The 25,261-nt window shown below is 39.4% G+C and overlaps 1 protein-coding gene across 18 annotated transcripts in view; it reads right to left on the bottom strand.

Annotated features, from left to right (window-relative positions):
• The window catches only part of DLG2 (discs large MAGUK scaffold protein 2), a 1,042,746-nt gene that overhangs the window by 456,470 nt on the left and 561,015 nt on the right, over nt 1–25,261 (bottom strand). For 5 of the 18 annotated variants that reach the window (XM_040583247.1, XM_040583249.1, XM_040583253.1 and 2 more), the window contains exon 1: nt 1,391–1,903. The exons of the other annotated variants lie outside the window; for them this stretch is intronic. In XM_040583247.1, coding sequence (XP_040439181.1) covers nt 1,391–1,708 — 318 coding nt within the window. In that variant the 5' untranslated portion in view covers nt 1,709–1,903. Of the gene's footprint in view, nt 1–1,390; nt 1,904–25,261 lie in introns of those variants that run through there. 18 annotated transcript variants of the gene reach the window in all.

Below are 25,261 nucleotides of genomic sequence, written 5' to 3'. Positions count from 1 at the left end.
GATCCCTTTCCTTTATAGGGTTTTTTCCTTTGGGATTTTTTCCAGCACAAAAATCGTCAGAGCCTACCAAAAATATTTAGAGCTTTTTATAATTAAAATCAGAACAAAGTCTAGTTCTATGCTTTATATGGTTTTATTCTGCCATAAATAGTTGTATGTGCTTTGATTATGACAGAAAATGTACAACATATACTTTAGTCACATGCGTCATTTTGGTCACTTCAAAATGTATCAGAAAGTTTAGTTTTTCTACTTAATAATAGATTTGAAGCAAAAAAATTAAAGTGTTTTATATACAGCAATCACTTTCAATCAACAGAGCATCACTGTTTTAGACCATAAGACAAGATCAAGTACAGCTACACTATCTGACAGGCTTTCACCTTACTGCTATTCTGTTCAGTGAAAATATATTAAACCCATTTCCATCAAAGAATTGATTTAATCTCTGAGAGGATGCACATGTTCAATGTAGGCTAAGGCTAGTTCAAATCTAGCGTGTACTATTTCAGTAAGTAAACATGTATCTCAAAACCCTCTTCCAACATTGAATTCTGCTTTTTTTTGTGTGTGAAATTATGACAAACAGATTTGATATTGACACAATACAAAGACTTTGAATGAGCTTAAAGTTTTCTAAGGCAGAAATGAAAACATGCATCAGTCGAGGAAGTGTTAAAGCTTTTTAATATTAACCATCATGTAAGTGTCATTATGATTTCTGTTTCACAGTCCTGGGTTATCTGGTGTGTAATCATTCTCAGTCTCATTGCTTACAGGTATCTATACACATCCTATACCCTGGCTGGTTTCTGTTTTAAAATACACTGCCTTGCCATTAAATAAAACCCTATAGATTTATGAAAGCTAAAGAGCTATTTCATATTTATTAAAGGTTTCAATTACATTTGAAGTTCAAAAGAGGAAAAATAGATCACACTTTCTCTTATTAATAAACCTAAACCACCACCCTGCCATGTTCCATATTTAAAATATCCTTATTAAATTAAGGTAACATTTGAAAACAAACTGTTTACAGAAGCAGGCAAAATCCATTACACCGGGGGTGAGTGGGTGCGGGATAAACAAATAATTTCTTTATACAACATAATGGAATACATAGTCTGGAGAACCTGGAGGGAGAAACCAAAATATTTTAACAAGAAAACCCTTCCAAGAGGACCCCAAAATTTCCACAGGCCACAGAGAATCAATATTCAAACAACAGACATTACCAACCGACAGCTTGCCCTTGCATATAATTTTTCCAGAAGGCATCTCTAAACACAAATCAAGACATAGCATGAAAAGTTGCCGACACCACCAAACCTCACACTTCCCTTCCCTGGAGCATCCTCTAAGTCGCTTGGAGAGTGAAGAATTGGCTCACCTGCACCGGGGGGGACCAGCCGTGGGCACAGGCGCACTCTGACCACCACTCCCCCGGGCTGCCCTGGGGCTTGGCTGGGGATTTAGGGGGGCTCTTCCGCACAGTGTCCCACAAAGGGACAAACTTGCTCCTGCTCTGGCTGGCCCCTCCAGGTCCCCACGAGGGAAGCGCCTGAGAGCTATACTGGAGCCCCGGAGGATGCTGGTGCCAACGACAGGCGCAGTGGGCATCCCTCGCTATGGGAGGCACGTTCCTGCCGGCGTCCGACCTCTCGCACCCCCTGCCGCAGCTGTGCTGCTTGGGAAGGTGGGCACGCATGGTGCACCCAGGGCTTCCTTGGGCCAGTTTGCATGGAAGCGCTCTCCTCCCAGCCGCCAGGTCCTTCGCCGGGGCCTCCCCAGCCCCCTTGGCAGCAGCTAGCGGCAGGGCATGGCGGGAGCGGGGCGCAGCAGGAGCTGCTGGCCAGCAGCTCTGTGTCAATATCGGACTCCACTCGCACAGCGACTTGACAGCATCCCCGCTGCAGGCAGAAGCAATCAATGCTCTGCGTGGCTGGGACGTGCGCCTGCATCCTTTCTGGATGACAAACCACGGGAGAAAGGAAGGGGGGGGGGGGGGGGGGGGGGGGTGTAAAAAAAAAAAAAAAAAAAAAGGCAAAAAAAAAGCAGCCAAGCAAACACTCTTGCAATTTTCATGAAGACTTAGTTTTTGGTTTTTATTCTAGCTAACCCTGACACAACTTTGCAAGCACCCTGCTGAAGCAGATTTATATGTACAAGCTTTACAGGCAAAGCGCTTTCTTGTGGAAATAGCATCTAGACAAACTACTGAAAAAGATACCCCTTTGCCAGTGATCAAAACGGACATGGGAGTGTTTTTTTCCCTGCATGCCTGAAAAGACCTTGTCAACTAAATTGCATCAGAAGATGCAAATGAGAAGCTCAGGAGGAATGTTATCTGCCCTAAATGCTAAACCATAGTGTAAACTTTGGTATGTACAACTATACATAAACGTAACAGAAAGAGAGCAAGAGGCTGAGTTTAAAAATAAAGCCACCTAGAAAAGATTTATGCAACAAATAAACAAATCTCCAGTAGCTTATATATGCATATGAAGTGTGAATACATTTATTTGTGCAGTCTTCACGATTATGACTGCAGTATCATTTTCTCCTCTTTCACCCTTTACAAATTCTTTGGTGCTTGCCAATAACCTTCTGTACAGAGTTTTCTGTAATCCCCCGTTAGGTTTTTTATTCTTACTAATGCAATCTCTTTTCCTTAACTTTTCCTACAATCTTTATTTGCAAGTATTTTCTTTCTTCTCACAGAAGTGCCAGGGGTGTGAAGTGTATAAAATCTGGGCTGATTGCTTCAAGCATCTGGAAAGATTTAAGGATATATTCCAGTCTCAGGTGACGAAGTCTTAAGACTCAGTGGATCTTGGACCCCTATATGTCTACCTGTATTTTGTGGAATTTTCTTTTAACCTAAAGCGTGACTTAGGTACTTTTAACCATAGAAAATAACCAATTGACTTTTAAAAACAAATACAGGACTGCGTGACAAAATACTTTTATGTTTATTCGCATTCAATTAGGATTTAAGGACACTAAAATTAAACAGAATTGATAAGTGTTGTACATAGTTTTACTATTCCAAAGACTAAAGCAAATTTAAAGATTTCAGACAAAGGGACAACTAAGACTATCTGTAAATACACGTTCAAATAAGATAAATGAATTTTTACAAATGTTTTGGTGCAATAAGACTTGATTCAATTATTTAATTCCTCCTATATTACTAACCTAGAATTCCTCAAAGTTTAGCTATTGCTAAAACACATAACGATACAACCTGGCAGTAATTCTTAATGAAAAATTATGACAATGCTCTAACAGCGGAGAACATATTTTTACAACATTGTACTTCAACTTGTCACATGTGAAACTAACATCAGTTTTAACTGTATTTTCATTCAAGGTGCTTGTCCCATACTACACTACAATCATGTTGTAACGCAAGGTTTATTCAGAACTTTGCTGAAAAGCCAAAATCATACACCTGGCTGTGTCCTCTCACATAACAAGTGCCCGACTACAAAAACTCTCATAGTTTTGCATACAGATAAGGTCACTTCATGTTTGAAAACCAAACATTAACGCATTTTTGAATTGCAGGTGTAGATACAGAAGCCAGCAATTGCACATCTGAGCTAAGGGGGCCTACAGTGTAGTCATTGCTACATGTAAAGTAAATGTAAAGGTACATAAGACTGAATCCATGACTTCTGTAATTTTACTCAAGCATAAGAAGTGAAGGTGTGCAAGCTGTACAGAAAGCAGCTTTCCTCTAGTGCTCCAGGGTAACTCAACCCTAAACACCTAAAAACTTGTCTTCCAGAAGATAATCCGTAACATTACCGCATCATTTCAAGCAGGACCATGTCTACTTAAAAAATACATACATTACCATTAATTGATGCTATAAATCATATATACAAAATGATAACATATCTATTTATATACCACATACATATTTAAAGACAAAATAATAACAAGGCCCAATTCACATTTCCTTTGCATCGTCATAGACCTGTATTAGCAATGTCCATCAGCTTAAGACCATCAGCTTTTTTGTCACATAGCAAGCTACCCAGTTCACTCCAAAATATACTTACGCTATTGCAACTTTCTGAACTGCCAGTCAGAATCTCAAAAATCCAAAACAATTTTAATATACTTTTCAAAGATATTTGGAGAAATCTGGATAATTGTAGAAGTAAAAAAAAAGTTCACATATGAATTTTAAAAAGGCCACTCAAAAAACCCCAAAAAATCAGGGCAAGCAACAGTTACAATGTGGTTGGAGAGTGGAAAGAATCTATGCATTCTGTGACCATGACCAGAGACACATTTACATTAATAATATTGGGTAAAGCCACCTGTACCAGAGTAGTAAAATGTCTATTACAAACCCCTATAGCCCTATATTTTAAAGCAGTAGGTGACCTTTCATCAGCCTCACTGCACCGCAACCAGAACAATGCAGAACTGCAAAGGCATCCTCTTCACTGTAATTTTTGTTCTTATGCTGTTAAAACACTATATTTGAAGTAGCCTCTTATCAGAATGTAGAAAAAGTTTTTTTCAAAAGAATTTGACACCACTGAATTAATCCCGAACCTACCCATCACTTCTAGACTATTTCATATTTACAAAATCTGTAAATAAAACTATTAATAAATTATTTTAAATTGTCTTTTTAAAAAATTGATTACTGCCTATGTGAGACAAAAACACTTGAATATGGGATGTAGACATGTGACTAATTGCTAGACAACACCATAAGATGGATTCAAAAGATAATGCAATTTCATCAGCTGTAATTGAACCATTGTATTAGACAGAAAGACATGCACTTCTGGATGAACATGGATTAACGCATGGCTCAAATCCACATGCCCAACTCTCATCCTAAATTGATAATAACTTGTGCACAAAGGAAAACTGAATATTCTACAGTAAGCTATGTGAACTGTGTTTGACCCAGTACAGTTGTGGAAAAATCTCACTAATTTTCTTTTTAAAATATTAAGTAAGCATGACAAAAGGGAACAAATAGATTTAGCTGATATTCTACCAGCACAAATAACTGTAACTGGATTACAGTAATGTTGGACATACACCAAAAATAAACACTGAGAAGAGTTTGCTTCGGGCAAAAATGTGCATATGGGAAACAAAAAGTGCATATGGGAAAGAAAATTTATTAATAGAGTTCTGAAAGGGAAGCTAGAAGCATGGGTGAAGATGATTTAGATGTAGTAACAGATTTTTCCCTCCAACCAAGAATGTGATGTTATGCAATCATAAAAAGCAGAGAATAAGAAGCGTAAGAAACACAGAATGGACTGGATTATTTAGTGATCCTAAAATTTTGACTAGTATTTTTCTAGAAAGAAAAATAAGCATGCTTATTTAATATAATAACAAGGCTACTGAATTAAGTCAAGTGCAATTACTTTGCAACTATTTTTTTTTTTCCCCTGCTTGATGAAAACCAATTATGCTTGTATAGAAGGTAGTCTTAGTGGTGACACCGGCTAGAAGGAATGGTTGTGATTAGTCCAAGATTAGGCCAGCAGCCAACTGATCTGGCACAACTCATTGCTTTCACAGGGTACCTAGGAAATCTTGGGCAAATCGCTTGATTTCCTTGACGAACCTATAGGTAAAATGGAAAAAAAACCACCCTGCTTTGTTTAATGAAACCAGAACATAAGGGGTGGAGAAGGACCTGAAATAAAACAGCTCGGCCTCTGTTTCAGGCCTGCCTGTGCCTCCCCTTCCTTCAGGTGTGCAAGCCAAGAGAGGCATGCAGGACTACAACACCGAAAATAAAACAGGAAAATAAAAGAAGAAAAATATAATAAAAGGCGGTTACTTAAAATGTTCACCATTAAGAAAATGTTGAAAACCTGTCAGTGGTCTTTAAGAGTAATATTTTACTTTAAAAAGGTTGTACAATCCCCATATCCTTTAAACAAAAGGATGAATCTCAAGCTTTGAAGTTTTATATAGAAATATGAGCACAGCACTGAGACACAGCTCCCTGCACAACATATCTGCCTGTATGAACAAGGGCATGTTCTTTTGATTTTTATGAGAGGGTAGAGAAGCTTAAGAAGTTACAAATGCAAACATATCCATTCTCAGTGTTAGCTGCATGTCCTAGGGTTAACATAAGGACAATAATTTAGAAATCAAGATACAATGAAAAAGAAAAATGACAAGGCTTTGGAAGGGAACTGTATCAACAGAAGAAAACAACTCTCAGCTGGGAATATTAAGTCAAAGTCAATCATGTCAAAGCTGGTGGAGAACAAAGCAGCAGGTTTACTAATTTCACATCCAAGTGAATCAAAGAATCATAAAACTGCAGTAGAAAGACTGAAATACAAGACCATTTCCATGCCAATACAGAAACGTCCCTTACATTACATGCTATTTTCAGGTGGAGGTGTGTAATGGTTTGTGGAGTTCTGTCCTCTGGAGAATTCTGTGCACTTTGTTTTAGTGCTTTAGTTCCCCTTAAACTAGATTCATATAAAGCCATTAGGCAAAATAACTTAGATCCAACTGTAAAAAGATCTGCTTAGCAAGATAGATTAAATGTAGAGGGTAGAAAGGACAGAAAGACTTGCTGCAACAGTCACTTTGAGTATATGGGAAATACTGATGCCTTTTTCCACATGCTGCTGATGACAAAGAGGGCCAGGCTCAAGACTTTCCCCAAATACTTAAATATAACATTGAATTTCCACCCACTATCATAAGGAAAAAAAAAAAAAAGTCTTCTGCTTGAGTTAACTTTGGCCAGGCAGTTTGTGACAAGCTGAGTTTAAGGACTTTAACCCCCTTTAATAACCCTTCAGTTTTCAGAGTCTAATACTACCATGTTGGCAAATTTAAGACAGCTGGTTTAGGACTTGATTCTGCATTTCCAATTTTGGAAGCAATTGCGTTTCAGAACTTCAGTATCAGCCTAATACTCCAACATTGTTTTGCACATAATAAAAAAGGATACAAAGAAATGTTCGTGGCTAATAGTTACTGAAAATTCATATCGCCAAGTTCAGTTGTAGGAAGATATTCATACCTTAAACTATTCTTATTTGTCTCTCTGTTAAATTAGGAATAAAACAGCATGTTTTTTATTACGGGTGATTTTTGATTTTGAAAAAGAAATTCAGCTATGTTGGGTCTCCATTCAGATAATAACCTAAGCAGTAAAAGCATACCTTAAATACCCAGGAGATACCCATAGAATAAATTAACCAGGAGCTTTCTTACAGAGTCACATTGCATAAAGATAGATATATGCACTGCATAAAGAAAAAGGACAATATAACTAAGCTAGAATTTTTGTGGGAGTATATTTTTATTCCACTGCGGGCAATCCATGTAGCAAATAAAGAATGCCAATTAGCCAGCTCAGGCAGTCTTCTTCAGGTGTAATACCTATTATAACATCCACTTTCCAACCAATTGCTTCCCATTAGTTATTTCAAAAGAACTTCACTCAAATTTATTAGTAGACAATAAGAAAATGTTCCTTTCCTATGAAGGTATTTGTGTTACATTCATATTACACAACTGGGCCAGTTGTAAACATTCACTGCAGATGAATAGAAAGCAGAGATGCTATCACATAGCACAGCCAAAAACCACAAGTTTTATAACATACATTACCAAGAATTCAAGTTACTAAGCTTCTTTTTCAGCTTTTAGAAAATAAAGACTTGGTTTTTTTAGTGACTAACAGAAATGTCATAACAAAAGAAAAAAAAAATAAAAATTTGACTGGTTCAATATTGAAAGAATAATGAAAATCTGTCTTGTTTCTCTATAATCCATACCTGGCTACCCCTGAGATTTCAATTCAGTTGAAAACATGAAATGTTTTAACATGAAAAATGTCTAAAAAGATTGTCCAAATAGAAATATCCTAGTGTGGTTTTGTAAAGGAATTATATGCAGGTCCATGTGCTGTACGTTTATATGACAAGGACAGTACCTGAATCAAGAAAGGGAGATACAGAAGCAAGATGAAGCCTTGATGGCTTTATACTGGAAAGATCTTTACCCATAAACACAGAACTTCTAGATGTAAGAGCTTTGGGTATGTTTTGGGTATTTTTTCTTAATACCCATCTTCACTGCTTTGAAGAGTAAAAACAATCTATTGGCATTATTTGGAGCACTTATAACATTACATTATATCTGCACCAAATGACCTCAAGGGCCTTTGTTTTGATACAGCTGAAGTTCCTGAGCTCAGTGCAGGACAGGGAAAAATTCTAGGATCTGTGTTATACATTATGTCAAACCAGATAATCATGATTGACTTGCTAGCACTGTACATATGAATGAAAGCAAACAAATGGCTAAGATAAAAAGTAGTTTCTCTGTATTAGCAGATGCAAAGGCAGCCTGCTATCCATAGCAACTTGGTTTTATGAAGAGAAGACAAAACTAAATATGCTTCCCAGAATGACACTTTGGAGGAACATCTCCAGGATACAGCAGGTGAGAAACCAGCCATGTGCCTGAGTCATCTGCAGCTAAGTTGGTTAAAGCAAGAGGAAACATGGTGATACAGGAGAGTACTTTTATTTCTTTAAATTGTGAGGATGACTTTTAGTTTTATAAAAACATCCAGGAAAGTAAACCCTCAGTAACAAACACACGACTTCTCTTGGGTCCACTTGCTATCTTAAGAAAACAATCTGGTCTATATAATAAGATCACATAGAAAACACAGAAAGAAATGGAGATATTGTATATTGTCAAGCAGCAAATTACATATAGATAATTCAAAAAAGTCTGGCATGTTTCTTCTTTTGGTAGAAATGTCTGATATTTTACTTTACTAGTGTGTGAAGTTAAACGGAATTGGAAGAATAAAGGCCAGAACTGAACTGCCCGAGACTGAAGCCACAACAACTTTTTGATTTCACAGAACTACAGTCTATATTCCTAAAGGAGACATCAGAGCAAATCAAAGAACAGTTGAGGAGTCATATAGTGTATTACAAGTATTTGTTTTGCTTTGCATCATTTATTGAAACAAATGCCAACATTTAGCTAGAAAAGCTGCTCTTCAGTCTAATAACTCTCTTTCTGAGAACCATTTGCCTGAGTTACTTTCAACTTCTATCTCCTTGTTTTCATCAATTTATATTCTCTAATTTTAATTTTAATCATTCTTCACCCCTCTCAGTAATCATTATTTTCAAATGAAAAGATCACTATAGATCCCATGGTGTGTTAGTCTGTTTATTCAGTTTGTTAACTAGTCCCTCATAAGTCAGCTCCATCCTATAAGAATTTTACTATTTTGTTTAACTTTTATCCAGTTGAAAGAAGGTTACACCTTTGCAGCTTTATGCAATAACTAGCTGTTAGTGACAGGTTAGTGACCAGAACCCTATGGGAAAAAACCCCAACACAACAAACCCAAAACAAAAATGAACAACCCCTAGAATATTGATAAATAAAGTTTATAAAAACAGTCCACATACTTGGGAAGTCCTTGTAAGACAGTTCTTGGCAAATAGCATTCATTACCTTAATATCCTGGAGTATGTGTACAAAACCAGAACAACATCTAGATACTGAAAGAATAATGCATAGAAAAAGGGTCTCAAACCAATACATGCAATGCTATTACTATAGGGCATGTTATTTTGAAGCAAACTGAGTTGATTTATTAAGGCAACATGTAAACCAAGACTCTATTCTCCAAAAGCAGATATTTTGTATTCTGAGGGATCTTACATAAAAGTGTTTGCAGAAAACAAAAAACCCTCCAAAACCAAACAAATAAAATCTGCTGAGCAATTTCTGTTTCCTTCAGAAATCTGGTCCCTAATGTTTCAAAATTTAATATTTTCAATTCCTCTTTGAGGATCAGGTTCCAATCATTTATGTTACAAGACTACATTAAGAATAATTTCACAGGATCAGGTTCCAATCATTTATGTTACAAGACTACATTAAGAATAATTTCACAATGTTGCATTTGCCTCTGGGTTGACTACAAGGAAGTTTACACAACAAACTCACAGGATGTTTATGTTACTGCCACCCATGTTTAGTTCCTTAGTGTCTATAAATAATTTTTATCTACCAATGGAATGTTGTCTCCAGGTAAATGAAATATCAAGTAGTAAATTCATTGACTGTAGTATATAAAACCCAATAATTTGTAGTATATAAACCCCAATACTTTGTTGAAGAACCTAAGTAACCCAAGTCCAAAGCTAATTTTCCAAAGGGCCTAAAGTATTGGAAAAAAAAATCTCATTCATCAGAAACTACATTTATCTAGAGGACAACCTAAGACTGAGGAGTTCCTCATACACTTGGACTCATATATTTGTATACTTAGACTCTTTCAAGGATAAAAGGTCCTTTAGAAAGATATGTTTCTGGATAGACAGGCTGATAGATAGATAGATACATAGATTCATACATAGATAGATAGGGAGATATATGAAGAATTTACCCTGTACCTCAAAACCGCCAGTAAAATAATTTACATATTATTAATGTTAATACATGCAAATACTTAAATTTAAATTATATATTTCATTTTTTTATGAAGAGTAAGTCAACCACATCACACATATAGGCTGATCAGGTCAGCTGAGTCAATAGCTTATTCTGCAAATTCACAGTTAGCTTGAATAGTTAGGTTAATTAATCTAATTTTGCACTCTCTTCCAATTCTGTTGCCTTTGCAGGTTTCTTACATGTTAAGCAATCATAAATTCAGAACAGACCTCCTGTTCATTTTCTACAATATACTGTAATTTTTTTCAGGCACATTTTTCCAAACTTTGTCAAAAGTTTTTAAAAATACAATTACATTGTATGGATATATTTTCTTTCTGTATACACTCAGTTAGTCTTGGAGGGAATTAGAACAATCTTTTAACAAAGCCTTCCCTTTTAGAACAGCTATGTTGACTCTTCTTTTGTGAGAATGCACTATATTTTCAACCATTTTAGGCAGTGTAGACTTCCTGGTCTATAATTCTCTGGATCATCTTTAAAATGTATTTTTAAGAAGTTGCATTTTTCACCTTCCATACTTGTATTTCCAAAAGGATCCTAAGTGATAGGATACTCACTGTTTTAGAATTTTGATAATTTTAATTTTCAGTTCCTTCCTGGGCTAAAACCACATGGTCCCAGCAGTATGCAACTACTAATTTAATCAAATTCCTTTTATGGCACTTTGATTTCAGACAGTTTCCCTGACTTCTTCCTTGTAGAGAAAAAAATACCAACTTCCAAGATTTCTGGACAGTGCAAAGTGAAGCAAACTAATTAGACTTAAAATAATAATTTTATCTTTTCCAGTGGCTCTTTTTTTTATTATTTTGCAAATCTATTAACTCCTTTCAGTGAGTCTTTGAGAAGCTGTCTGCTTCTAATGTACTTAACTTTTTATATTTCTCCATTAAAACCTTTAGCATACATTACCATAATTATACATTTAAATTGTCAGTTTATGGACATCTACATATTTCTTGTTTATAAACAATACTAACTTATTGTGACAAAATATTTTTTCTAAGCAATTTTATAAAGAATTCCTAAAAAACTAGCTTGTTGATTTTGAATGGGTTTAATTTTTTTAACTTTAATATTTCTGTGATTTTCCTCCCCCCCACACACTTACTAGTCCATGAAATTTAACGTGTCACAATCTCTGCATCACATCTAGGTTCTATGCATTGGTCAGGACTAATTCAAAAGAAACTTTGTGCTATTTTTTGATTATTCTGCATCACTTGTTGCAGCTAAAAACACAACCTGTTTAACAGTACGGCACTGATAATATACTATGCTACAATATTTACTACTTCATTTTGATACAGATTAGCTTCCTTGTGTTCCGTTTGCTTTCACTAACATTATATTGTATCATTCCTATACAGATTACAGCAATATCCCATTAATTTTCTTCTGTGAGGTTTCTTAGGAGTATGATGCACTAATATCTTCATTTATATGAAGGACTTCAGGTTATCCATATAAATAATTTTGTATGTACATGTTATTTGAATTCTGTAAACAGCATAAATTACTTGTCTCAAAGAAAGACAAAGAAAGAAAGATACAGAAATAAATATGGTAATCAATTATAGCTGAAAAAAAAAGTTCCTCTAAAATGCATTGTTAAGTCATGGAACTAATTCTCTGTAGCTAAAACAAAAACTAAATTTGCAGTGTTGATAGCAGCTATGGTTATAGTCCTTTTATAATGTATATATAGTTATAGTCCAGGACATGCAAATAAATAAATAAATATTAACTGGATAGTCCCAAGAAACTTAAACAGTGCTATTGGCAGATAACTCTGGAAGAGCGGACTACAGTTTTACTGAATTTCTGTCTCCCTTTTACCAAGCATAGAGCATTAGTCTTTATTAATCAGCAAATCTGAAATTATACAAAGAAAACTTCACAAAAAAGTGAAAGTATATTTTTAACCAGTTCAGAGTAAAACATGATGACACATTCATCTACCATTTCAATCAAACATAATTTTGCTCCCTCATGAGTAATGACTGATTAGTGAATTGCTTTTATGCCAAAATAACTGTTTCTAAATACGTTCTTAAATAGATACAACGATTGCAAAAAATTACAACAGGAAAAAGGGAGCATATATCAACAACAGTGTTCCAGATTTCTTTTAGCACGTGTCTATATTGACTTGTGAAGGCAATACAGAAAGTTTTAGTGGAAGAGTTCAATGAAAACTTGTCATTGTGGAGAAAAGGGAAATAATTACTTGAGGTCTCTAATATTTAGCACTTCTCAGAAAATATTTTGGAATAGTGAAACTGAGCACATCATGTTATTTCCAAAGATACTTCCATGGCTCTGTTTTTATTATTTAAATTCTCTAGAAAGAGTGATACTAGAGTTTAGCTGAAGTTAAAGCTGGAGATGGACATGAAAAATATCAAGAAATTTTTTTATAGGTACACTAGCAACACAAGGGAGACAAAGGAATATGTGGAGACACGGTGACAAAGACATGGAAAAGCCTTTGTTAAATGTCTTTGCTTTCTCGGTGTTTCTGTAGGAAATCTGCTCTCTGGTCCCCTAGACCCTACAACAAGTAGTAGAGTCCAGGGGTGGAAGTGCTACGTACAATAAATGAGTATGAAGCTAGACATCACTTAAGTAAATTGGATGCACACCAGTCCATGGAGGTGGATGGGATGCATCCAATAGTGCTTAGGAAGCTTGCCAACATCATAGTGAGACCTCTCTTTCTCATCTTTGAAAGGTTGTGGTGTTAGGAGAAGTCACGGTAGCTGAAAAAGACAAACATCACATCCATCTTCAAGAAGGACAAGAGGAGGACCTGGGGAACTACAGGATGGTCTTCCAAAGTCAGTCCACAGGAAGGTTGTAAAGCAAATAATAAAAATTCATAATTCACAAATTGGAAGGAGTTGTTGATGTACTGATAGGCATGGCTGTCATTCATAGGAATCTTGACAGAATGGAGAAATACACTGAAAGAAACTTCATGAAGCTCAAGGAAGGCAACATGGAATCTAGCACCTTGGGAGGAATAATCCCATGCAATGGAACAGGTTGGGGACTGACTGACTGGACAGCAATGAAGGTAAATCATATACTGGTTTGCATTAGTAGGATCATAGAAAGGACATCAAGTAAAGTGATTCTTCACTCCCGCTGAGTATTATGAAACCACATCTGAAATACTGTGTCTGTTTTGGGGTACCCAGTAAGAGGGAGATGAACAAACTGAGGTGAGTCCAGTAGAGAGTCATCAAGATGGTCAGCAGGCTGGAGGACATAATGTATATGGACAGGGCTAGAAAGGTATTTTCAGGCCAGGAAAGGTGCTAAGGGGCAAATCTACCTGAACCTTTTAAATGGATGGCTGCTGAGAAGCCAGAGACAAATTCTGCCCAGATCTGCACAGCGAAAGGGAAGGGCCAGTTAACACAAGCTGCAGCAAAGGAAATGTGATTAGATGACAGAGGGAAAAAATAAATTACCAGGAATGTGATCAAGCACAGAAACAGGTTGCCCAGAATGTAAAAAGCCACTAATGCTTACACAAGTGTTGCAAATGCTTCCTTTACTTAACAAATGTCCTCTGTTGTAGAGCACATCTTTTGATGTTCAAATGGTCAATCAGTCTTTGGTGTCTATGCTTGAGACATCCATCTGGTATAAACCACATTAGAAAGTTAACTTAATGTAAATCAAGCTAATTGTTTGAGAGAAGTGACAATTGTTTCATATTTCCAGAAATGACTAGTTGGCAAGAGTCAACTCAGCCTCATTTACCCCATTCTTTCCTCCCAAATATTTTTTTTTAAATACTGGTTGTAGATCTTGGCAGGTGAAGACAAACTCTTTCAGTCTGGAAAACTCATACTGTGGAACTGCCAATAAGCTGAAAGAACGTAAGAAAACCGAAGAAATGATTAAAAAAATCCAAAATAAATCAGATCCATATTAATTATCCAAGGACATTCAACATGGCAAAAGAGGACGCTAGTTTGCATTAAATACTAATAGTCCCTTCTCTTTCAGAAAAGAAATAATATATTTTTCATCAACATATTTTGTCAGCTGGTAGTAGATTGTCAGGGGATTAGACTTTTGAAGTTTATTGACAAAGTATTGCTTTCACAGAGTGAAAGGTGCATGATAGTTTAATTGCATATCTTTTGTCTTCTAAATCCTTTATTCTTTGTGGAGTGGTTTGTACCCATAACCAACAACCTGAGGACAGCAGTGCCAGGGCCCTGAGGGTGCTATCAGGCCTGACTGTCCTTGCCCACCTCCCGCAGGGCCTCCCCTCACCCAGATCACAGGACCAGGACACCATTTCAGCCCAGCCTGTGACCATCAGACTGCCCTGTAGGACGCCGACCTCCAGCTTTGCCACAGCTCTGCTCTGCCCACCCGTGGGTTGACATCTCAGCCTGGCATTGGCCCAGTCCCATCCATGGGATGCACCTGATGCCTGGGGCTGGGTGCCCTGCTTCCTGGTTTAGGTGGTGGAACTGGGTCTCACCATGATGCCCTGACCTGTTGGCCGTGGGAGAGCCCCTGCAGCTCCTGTTCTCCAGTGAGCTGTTGGTCTGCACAATGCCCTGACAAGCAGTTGTATTAATGTGGATTTTTTGTGTGTGTCCATGACCATAACCCACAAGTTTAAGTAAATTTATGTCCTTGGAGAACCTGCTCCCATGTATTCTTTAGTATTCAAGGACATACACACATGCTGTTGTGTTACAAATTTGGTTTGTGTTACAAGTTGAAAGTAACCAGTGCAGATTTAGAAAATATAGAAAATATTTAGCCAAATAATTTACAATAATTTTACAGACATAAAATTATCCATGTATAGCTACAATTTTAGCAGTAAAATTAAAAAAAATAATCTATATAAAGTCATGCAAATAATTTCTCTATTGAATATCTTCTATGACTTCCACTCATCTCTTCTCTTCTAAGACATTCAAGATTCACTTTTCTCTGGACAGAAGACTTTTGTAAAGATCTGTAAGCAGTGTTTTGCCAACATATCTGTATTCCCCATCCAAAAGCAATCTACCCACCCAATTATAACAGGTTTATATTAAATCAATATTAGAAGCTAATATTTTGTCCTTTCTGAAACAAGCAGCCTTCTTCTTCAACTAAGACAAAACACACACCATGAATCAGATTGTATTTGATTTACCTGTTAAAAAAAGGAAAGCAAAATAAAACCTATATTTACAAAACTACTGGAAGTATGACCTCATTTTCCACAACAGCTCAGAGTATTGAGACACTCACCCAAGACAAGGTCGCTATGGAGGCTAAAAGAGACTCTTGAACTTCCTCTAGATGTGACTCAACAGGTTTATCTCTATCTAAAACCAAGACTGCACTCTTCAGACTATCTCAGTTCAAGATCCTGCTCAAGTTGTCCAGGAAAAACAGATAATCACAGTGAACAGCAAGGAGACCCTTTGTGCTGGGATACCTGTTTCCAAAGAGCAGTGGGTAGAACAGCCAAAACAACAGGGTGTCTTGCTTGAGCTCCTGCCAGCCTAAACTGATTTTAGCTTGTTTAGAAGTAATAGCAATTGCCTAGCAATCAGGTACCCTGAACTTGATCTGCCTTCATTTTAGCTGATAAGTTGTTGTTCAGTAGGGACTGAATTGTCTACAGCTCTAAAATAAAATGGGCTATGGAAGAGAGCAGATGAATGAAAATACCAGAGCTCTCAGACTATAACCTCTAATCCTCCAAAAAAAACCTCACCCCAAACCCACAAAGACAAACCAACAAAAACCAATCCTTAAACCAAGACTCAACGGTCCTAGTCACTTCCAAACTTAACTTGAACACACTTCACATTGATTGCCCCCATTCTCAAACATTTTACTCCTACCCTAACCGCTTTGCTAAAAGGTAGACTGAAAGTTGTTTCATATTGTTCCTTTCTCTGAGCATCAAAACACAGACAAATAAATACTGCAGGATACATTTCAGTTTTTACAGAAACAGAAAAACAAAACCCCAGTAAGCCTTTTTAATGTCGTCACAGAGCGTCCAGAATCTACTATAACACTTCAGGTACAACACAGAACATCAATTCAATAAATTCCATGACACACACTTTGTACTTCACCACCAAACTGAAATGGCCAACCTGATCCTTACTCTAGTATGAAAAATAATTGGGCACATATCTTTGTTTTCCATGTGTGTATGTGGACAGGTGACTAGCAATCAATATACAGGATGTGCTACTTTCTTGTTTTCTTGAGCCTTTCTCTGTATGATGAATGGAGCCACCTCCAGAATCTTTTCCAGATTAAAAACCATTCAGCAAGGTCTACTGAAATTAGTGATTAGTTCAAGAGTAGTCAAAAAAATCTGTTTTCTGGTAACCTCATTAGTTACCAAACAAACAAAACTTGCAGCTCAAGCCATGCTTTTCTGTTTTACTCATGTCAGTAACCCAAGGACAGTGCATACACTTTTACGTAGGCATGGTTCACAGAATCACTGAATAGTTAAGATGAGAAGGAAGCAGCACTAAACATTGGGGAAGGATCCCCTTCCCTCAACATGCTGGCAATGCTCTGCCTAGTGTGGACCAGGAGGCTGTTGGCCTCCTTTGCTGCAAGGGCTGGTTCACAGTCAGCTTGGTGCTCACCACAACCACCAGGTCCTTCTGTGCAAAGCTGCTTTCCAGCCAGTTCATGAACAGCATGTGTCAGCACTAGTAAAACTAGCCAGCTGCACGAGGCCTTTACCGTCCCATACCAGGTTAACTTCAATAAGTAGATCCCATGACTTGCCCTGGCACAGCCACCAATGCCCCACAAGGTTTCAAAAGTTCATCTACTGTCTGTGATGTTTCCTTATCCTCTTAGGCTAGTCCACCCTGCTTCTTGCCTCTACTGCATCTGGAGTCTTCATTCTTAGGGCTCCTCTTCCAGTCCAGCCTCTCCTCATCTGGGCCCCCTGCTTCTCCAGGGGCCTCTCCTTGTCTCACCTACACCTGGGGTGCTCTCCTCCCTGTGCTGCTTCAAGATCTCTCTTCATTCAGTGCTCCTCTTCATACAGTCCATCTCTTCCATACCCCTATGAGCTATTTAACTACTTAGTGGGAACCAGCCACAGCTGCACCTTATCCACGTCAGCCAACCCACCGCCCCTGAAGCCAGCCCACAGCTGTATATTATCAATGTTAATTAACCCAGCTTCATTCCCCTAGAATTCCTTTACAGTTCCTCTACAAGCATGCTCTTCTTATGTAAGTACTTCAGTAACTTCATAGCAGACCTCTGCTGTCAGTGTGGGTCCAGAATGAAGATGAGAAATGGCAGTACAGGAGTCTGCTGAGTGATTAGGGCATGCGACCATTGAGGGATGGAACTGACTGCCAGTGTAGCTTTTATATATCTTGTTTGTGATGTTCAAATCTCTTTGGTTTGATTATCATACATCTGGAAAATTGTGACAATGAACCTACAAGTCTGGAGCACTGGGGAATGGCAGGTATATATGGAAGAATTTTGATAGTAGGACATTCACAGCAGGTTTTGGTCATCTGAAAAAGAGCTTGGGAAGAGAACCTTACTTCACAAGTGGCCTAGAGGGCTCAGCATAAACCAATGGACTCAAACACAGCAAAAAGATGAGTAAACAACACATGTTTTTTTGCCTGAGATTATGATATTTTAACAGAACTAATGTGTAAGAAGAGTGCTCACCACAATGTAGCAAACAATGCCAATGTGGCAATTAATTTCAGTTACAGTTTTTCTCATGAAAATTGTTAATTCACCTGTAAAATGTGAACATACAGCATTCATAAGATGACAACTCAGACCTGATTTAATCTCAGTCCTGAAGAGTAATTAATTTAATCTAGAAGCTTGGCATTAAAGCCCACTTAAAAAATTTCTAATAAGCAAAACTTATTCAGTGAGGAATGTCCCCTGTTTGCTTGGGCTTGTAACTTTAACCCCGTCTCACAAATGGCTGAGTGATACCATGACCAGAAGAAAACTCGGCTGGGCACCGTACAATGCGCTGGACTATAGTTTAACACATATGCACTGCACTGGGTACAACTAATAAGAAGATACAAGAAATTAAATGTCTGTCTCCCTCCCCATGTGCAAATAAACACTGTATTTGAACAGTGAACAGAAGTTCAGAATCTGGTCCTTAGTATTTCCATCTTCATTACAGTCACATTTCTGCTTCTAGAGACAGAACTCATCAGATTCTAAATCATTCTGATTATAGCAATTTCCATATTTTACAAGACCTTTTGCAATTCTGTAGTTATTGATGTTAACTACAAAAAGAATAACTCTCAATTTCTCCAGTAATGAACCACTGAGTTATCCCGCAATATTATCTCCCCAGACCCTGAGGGTGACTTTGAAAAGAATGTTAGTTATCTCTAATGGAGATATGTAAACAGATGTTGTATTTGCCATCTGATTAAGCTTTTCAGAATGTTCATTAAAGTCACTTACCCATATGGAATATCATATGTACCTACTGTTTAACTGGGCAAAGCACATTCCTTGGTCTGAAGAAAATATATGATTTGTGATAGCTAAAGAAAGACTAGGAATCTGAATCTGTTCTCTCCATTCTCCTCTGGAAATAAATTTGGGTTATCTGAATGAAACTGTTTTCAAGACCTGACTCATCTGCACCAGAACAGAGAACATGTGCAGATAATCAAGATCTTATGGTTAAAATGATTAAATCATTCCCTTGACTACTGGCTTTGACCCCCTCTTCTGCCAAAGTGTTTCTATGTTCCACTGGGGAGGCCATTTAAAACAACATTATCCCATGTGGTCATTGCATATGCCTAATTCTCTCACTATTCAGTTTGAAGGCATTGGGTCTAATTTGCAGCAAGATCAGAAAACCAAAAAAAGCAGCTGATAAAATTCATGTTGATATATACTTCACGTGCTTTATAAGGCTGAGCAAATCCTGTGTTATCATGCATGGATAAATCAGGCATCCAAGATGAGTGTGAGGTTTTGGTTTTAGGTTTGGGCTTTTATTTTCATTTTGGTTGTTGGTTCATTTTGTTATTTCTCCATGTTCTAGTTTGCCCTAAAGTTTGTTACTCCAGTGATCATATTTCCCCTCTCCCTTGGTGGTTCCAGCTTCAGTCTCCTTACCGTTTTTTTCCCCAGAAGCCATCTAGACAGATGGACTCGTATAACCACTAATGCCCAGTTTCTAAACTAATCTGACTCTGACTCAAAATGTAGCTGTGTTAACACAGTGCTGTTCCCAAGCTAATACGTTCTGTTTCTCAGTTTGGTTTATTGTTCTGGGGCATAAAAAAGAAAGACTTTGTGCTTTCAGTTCCAATGCACAAACACATCCAAGGATGGAGCTCTTGTTACAGCAAAAGTCTGACTTAATCTTGAAGCTAATCATGCTTAATCCTTGAGAAAACAGTACCCATGTACTTTGGTTAGCAGAAGGAGCAGTAAGAACCTTCAGCACGTGCAAGAAAAATTAGCTTTTTGAAGACTTAATTTTTATCTCTAGCAAATATAGAGAGAGACTGTATGAACTCTGGATCATAACTCAGCCAAATTTGTTTGCGTTTTCAGAAGGACTAACCTTAACGAAAGTCATCTGGCTCTTCTAGAAGTGCTGATATATCAGAAATACAAGAATTCCAGACTTAGTTAGTTATCGGTGAAAACAGATAATGTGTTTTCACTCCCTAATATCAAGCCATAAATGACTAAATCATTCTAGCTAAAACTGCAAAAACACAGGAACAAACGATCAGATCAATTAGCTTGAGACACAGAAACAGAGCACTGAAAATTTTAGCTTAACATGGAAACTTTGCCATAGTTACAGACTGAAAAGTGATTGTACAGGTAAAATTAATCAATTTAATAGTAGTAGGTGTTATCGGTCCTGTATAACTACGCTGGTTTTGGCTCGGATAGAGTTAATTTTCTTCACAGCACCTGCTATGGGGCTCTGTTTTGGTTTTGTGCCGGAAACAGCATTGATAACGCAGGGCTGTTGTAGCTGTGGCCGAGCAGCTCACACGGAACCAAGGGCTTTGCTGCCCCTCACCCCACCCCACCAGCGAGGGGGCTGGGGGGGCACAAGGAGCGGGGAGGGGACACGGCCGGCACAGCTGACCCCCCTGACCCAAGGGATGTTCCATACCATGTGACGTCATGCTCAGCGTATAGAGCTGGGGGAAGAAGGAGGGAGGGGGGGACGCGGGGAGTGACGGCGTTTGTCTTCCCAAGTCCCCGCTGCGCGTGACGGAGCCCGGCTGCCCTGGGGATGGCTGAGCCCCTGCCTGCCCGTGGGAAGCGGTGGGTGAATCCCTTGGGTTGCTTTGCTCGTGTGCGTGGCTTTTGCTTCACCCATTAAACTGTCTTTATCTCAGCCCACAAATGAGCAAGTGGCTGTGTGGGGCTGAGATTCCAGCTGGGGTTAAACCATAACAATACTGCAATCAGTTCTTGTAGCTATAACGGAATAATTTTAATGAGTTTCTCAGTTAAATAAATTTGTTTTGTACTATCTATAGTTTACCATAACCAAGCTTTTTCCTTGACATACACTTATAATAAAGGTTTCCTACATAAAATATATAATTTGTTATGGCACCAGTAGTATAAAAACAAATGTTGACTTTTTTCCTAAATCCACCTGATTCGGATTCCAAGAGCATGCTGCATTGGTACAGGTTCCTTTGTCCTCCTTGCAGCTGTTCCTACTGGTTCTGCTCTCCTCCACCTTCCCCTCCTTCACTCTCCACATCAACTTGTTTCAGCCTCCATTCCTCAAGTTTCTGAGGAAAAATTATTCCCCTGGCTCAGACATATTGACACATCTTATCGTGTTTCTGCTATTGTAATTATTTCTGTCATAAGAGAAAGGCATTTCCCAAGGCTCCTTCTTGCTCACCTTTAGATATTAGATACTGAGAAATACATTATCATATATTCACCAAGAGACTCTCTAATGAAAACTAAGGTAGCACTTCTGTTACAAGATACTTCAGCGTCAGAATGAGGGTTGATAAACATATTAAAAGTAAGATATGCTACCCAAGACACTTTTAAACACAGCTTGGATGGTGCTGTAAAGGGGAAAACAGTCACCAGTGTATCTATGACCAGATCTAGCAAATTCTTATTAATTAATTTTTGTACTTCATTAAAGAAACTAGGATTTGCAGTTTAATAGGCTGTGGATTTTACTTTCCATCCTTAGACTCTGCATTGCCACAGGACAAGTACCTTAATGACCATATGCAACCAATTAGCAGAGAATTTCATTTATTATCATCATAGAATCATGGAATTGTTTGGGCTGGAAGGGACCTTAAAGATCATCCAGTCCCAAGCCCCTGCCATGAACAGGGACCTTCCACCAGCCCAGGCTGCTCCCAGCCCCGTCCAGCCTGGCCTTGAGCCCTGCCAGGGATGGGGCACCCACAGCTGCTCTGGGCAGCCTGGGCCAGTGTCTTGTCACACTCACAGGGAAGAATATCTTGTTCTTATATCTCCCCTTTTTCCATTTAAAGCCATTCCCCCTTGTCCTGTCACTGCCTGCCCTTGTAGAAAGCCCCTCTCCAGCGTCCTTGTCGGCCCCTTTAGGCACTGGCAGCTGCTATAAGGTCTCCCTGGAGCCTTCCTTTCTCCAGGCTGAACAACCCCAACTCTCCCAGCCTGTCTCCATAGGAGAGGTGCTCCAGCCCTTCTTTGTGGCCTCCTCTGGACTTACTCCAATAGGTCCATGTCCTTCTCATCTTGGGGGTCCCAGAGCTGAACACAATAGTCTGTGTGGGATCTCAGAGTGGAGGGGAAGAATCACCTCCCTCAACCTGCTGGCCAAGCTTATTTTGATGCAGCTGTGGATACAGCTGGCTTTCTGGGCTGCAAGCACACACTGCTGGATCGTGTTGAACTTTTGGCTCACCAACCCCACAGGTCTTTCTCTTCAGAGTTGCTTTCAATCCATTCTCTGCCCAGCCTGTCTCTATGCTTGGGATTGCCCTGACCCACATGCAGGACCTTGCACTTGGCCTTGTTGAACTCCATGAGGCTCACTCAGGCCCACCTCTCAAGCCTGTCAAGGTCCCTCTGGATGGCATCCCTTCCCTCCAGCATATTGACCATATCACACAGCTTGGTGTCGTCAGCAAGCTTGCTGTGGGTGCACTCAATTCCAGTGTCCACACTTCTAACAAAGATGTTAAACAAGGGCAGTCCCAATACCAGCCCCTGAGGAATCCCATTCATTACTGATCTCCACTTGGACATCAGGCCATTGAACACAATTCTTTGTGTGCAACCATCCAGCCAGTTCCTTACCCACTGGATGGGCTAAATACATTAAATCCACGTCTCTCCAATTTAGAGACAAGGATGTTTTGTGAAGCAGTGTCAAATGCTTTGCACAGATCCAGATAGATGACATCAGTTACTGCTCCCTTATTCATCCCACTGTAACCCCATCATAGAAGGCCACCAGATGTCAGGCATGATTTGCCCTTAGTGAAGCCATGCTGGCTGTCACTAATCACTTCCCTATCTTCCATGTGCCTTACCATACTTTCTAGGAGGATTGGCTCCATGATTGTGCTGGGAACAGAGGAGAAAGTGACTGGTATGTAGTTCCTCAGGACTTTTTTTCCTTTTTAAAAATGGGAGGTATGTTTCCCTTCTCAGTGGGACTTCACTGGACTGCCACAACTTCTCAAGTATGACGGATAGTGGCTTAGCTGCTTCATTTGCTAGTTTCCTCAGGACCCAAAGATGCATCCCATCAGGTCCCATGAACTTCTACACCTTCAAGTTCCTTAGGTGGTCTTGAACTCTATCTTCTCCTACAGTGGGTGGTTCTTCATTCTCCCAATCCCTGTCTTTGCCTTCTGTGACTTAAGCAGTGTGGCTGGAGCTTGCTAGTAAAGACAGAGGCAAAAAAGGTGTTTGGTACCTCAGACTTCTCCATGTCCTGGGTAACCAGGTCTCCCATTTCCTCCTGAAGGCAGCCCACATTTTCCCTAGTCCTCCTTTTAACACTGATGTACCTATAGAAGCTTTTCTTGCTGCCCCTGATGTCTCTGGCCAGATTTAATTTATCAGGGCTTTAGCTTTCCTAACTGAATTCCTAGCTGCTTGGACAACTTCTCTGTATTCCTCCCAGGCTACCTGTCCACACTCTTCCATCCTCTGTAGGCTTCCTTTTTGTGTCTCAGCTTGCCCAGGAGCTCCTTGTTCATCCACGCAGCCTCCTGGCCTTTTTGCCTGACCTCCTCTTTGTTGGGACACATCGCTCCTGAGCTTGGAGGAGGTGATCCTCGAACATTAACCAGCTTGTTTGGGCCCTTTGTCCCTCCAGGGCTTTATCCCATGGTCCTCCACCAAACAGATCCCTGAAGAGGCCAAAGTCTGCTCTCCTGAAGTCCAGGGCAGTGAGCTTGCTGTGCGCCCTCCTTGCTGCCCTAAGGATCTTGAACTCCAGCATTTCATGGTCACTGCAGCCAAGGCTGCTCTTAGGCCTCACATCCCCCACCAGCCCCTCCTTGTTGGTGAAAACAAGGTCCAGCATGGCACCTCTCCTCGCTGGCTTTTCTATCACTTGGAGATGGAAGTTATCATTAATGTTTTCCAGGAACCTCCTGGATTGCTTATGCCCTGCTGTGTTGTCCCTGCATCAGAGATCAGGGTTGTTGAAGTCTCCCATGAGGACCAGGGCTTGTGAATGTGAGGCTGCTCATATAGAAGGCCTTATCTGCTAGGTCATCCCAGCTGGGCAGCCTGTAGCAGACCCCCACTATAACATCACCTGTCCCTGCCATCTCTTTGAACCTGACCGATAAGCTCTGGTCTGCGCCTCATCCATCCACGGTGGAGCTCCATGCACTCTGGCTGGTCACTAATGTTGAATAAAATGGTGATAATATAGCTCATTTGAAGTAAACAGGCAAGCCTCTGTTATTGTAAGCGGTACGCTTGACTGATGATAATTTTTCCCCCTACTGAATATTCTTAATGACAACATCAGATTTCATTTTATTGTGCTGTTAGTAACTAATAAAAACAATAAACAAGGGAATATGAGTTCGCAAACAATGAACAAGGGAAAATGAGCTTCCAAAACAAAAAGCTGTTTCATTTAGTGAGTCTGTACCGGCAAAGTCTCTGCAGTAGTATGTGTTAAGAGCTGAACTTCAGCAAATACAGAACAAGAGATGAAAGTCTGTGCAATGCCTCTGAGAGACTGTCTCCATAGCACAGGCATCACTAAGAGGAGGTACTGCTCAGATCTGAAGCATTGTAATTACCTGGCCCTAGCTCCCTGTGTTACTCCGAGTGCCTTTGTGCATGCAGGTTGATCCCCACTGCCAAGGGGAAAGTGCAGAAAGGCATTGGGAAGGCGGCATGGCGTTGCTCATGTAAGCAGCCAAGCATTCCACAGGAGCCACTTCGGGCTGTTGCCCAGTTCTTGGCGATGCAATCCATAAGCCTGAGGTGTAGTGTCACTCAAATTTAATCTCTCAAACCAAACCCCTTGCTACAGTAAAAATCTGTGCAATCTGCTGCAATATCCCTCCCTGCCTATGGACAGTGACACTGCATGTAAAACCTGGAGCCCACAGCGCTGCCACGTGTGTGATAACCTACCTTAACACACAGGCCTCTCCAGCAGCTCGGCTTTCAGCAGGATTCCCCACGCCAGCATCTG

Source organism: Falco naumanni, chromosome 2 (genome assembly GCF_017639655.2).
Source record: "Falco naumanni isolate bFalNau1 chromosome 2, bFalNau1.pat, whole genome shotgun sequence".
Classification (NCBI taxonomy): domain Eukaryota; kingdom Metazoa; phylum Chordata; class Aves; order Falconiformes; family Falconidae; genus Falco; species Falco naumanni.
The sequence above is the reverse complement of the archived record's forward strand: the minus strand, read 5'-3'. Positions and strand labels throughout refer to the sequence as shown.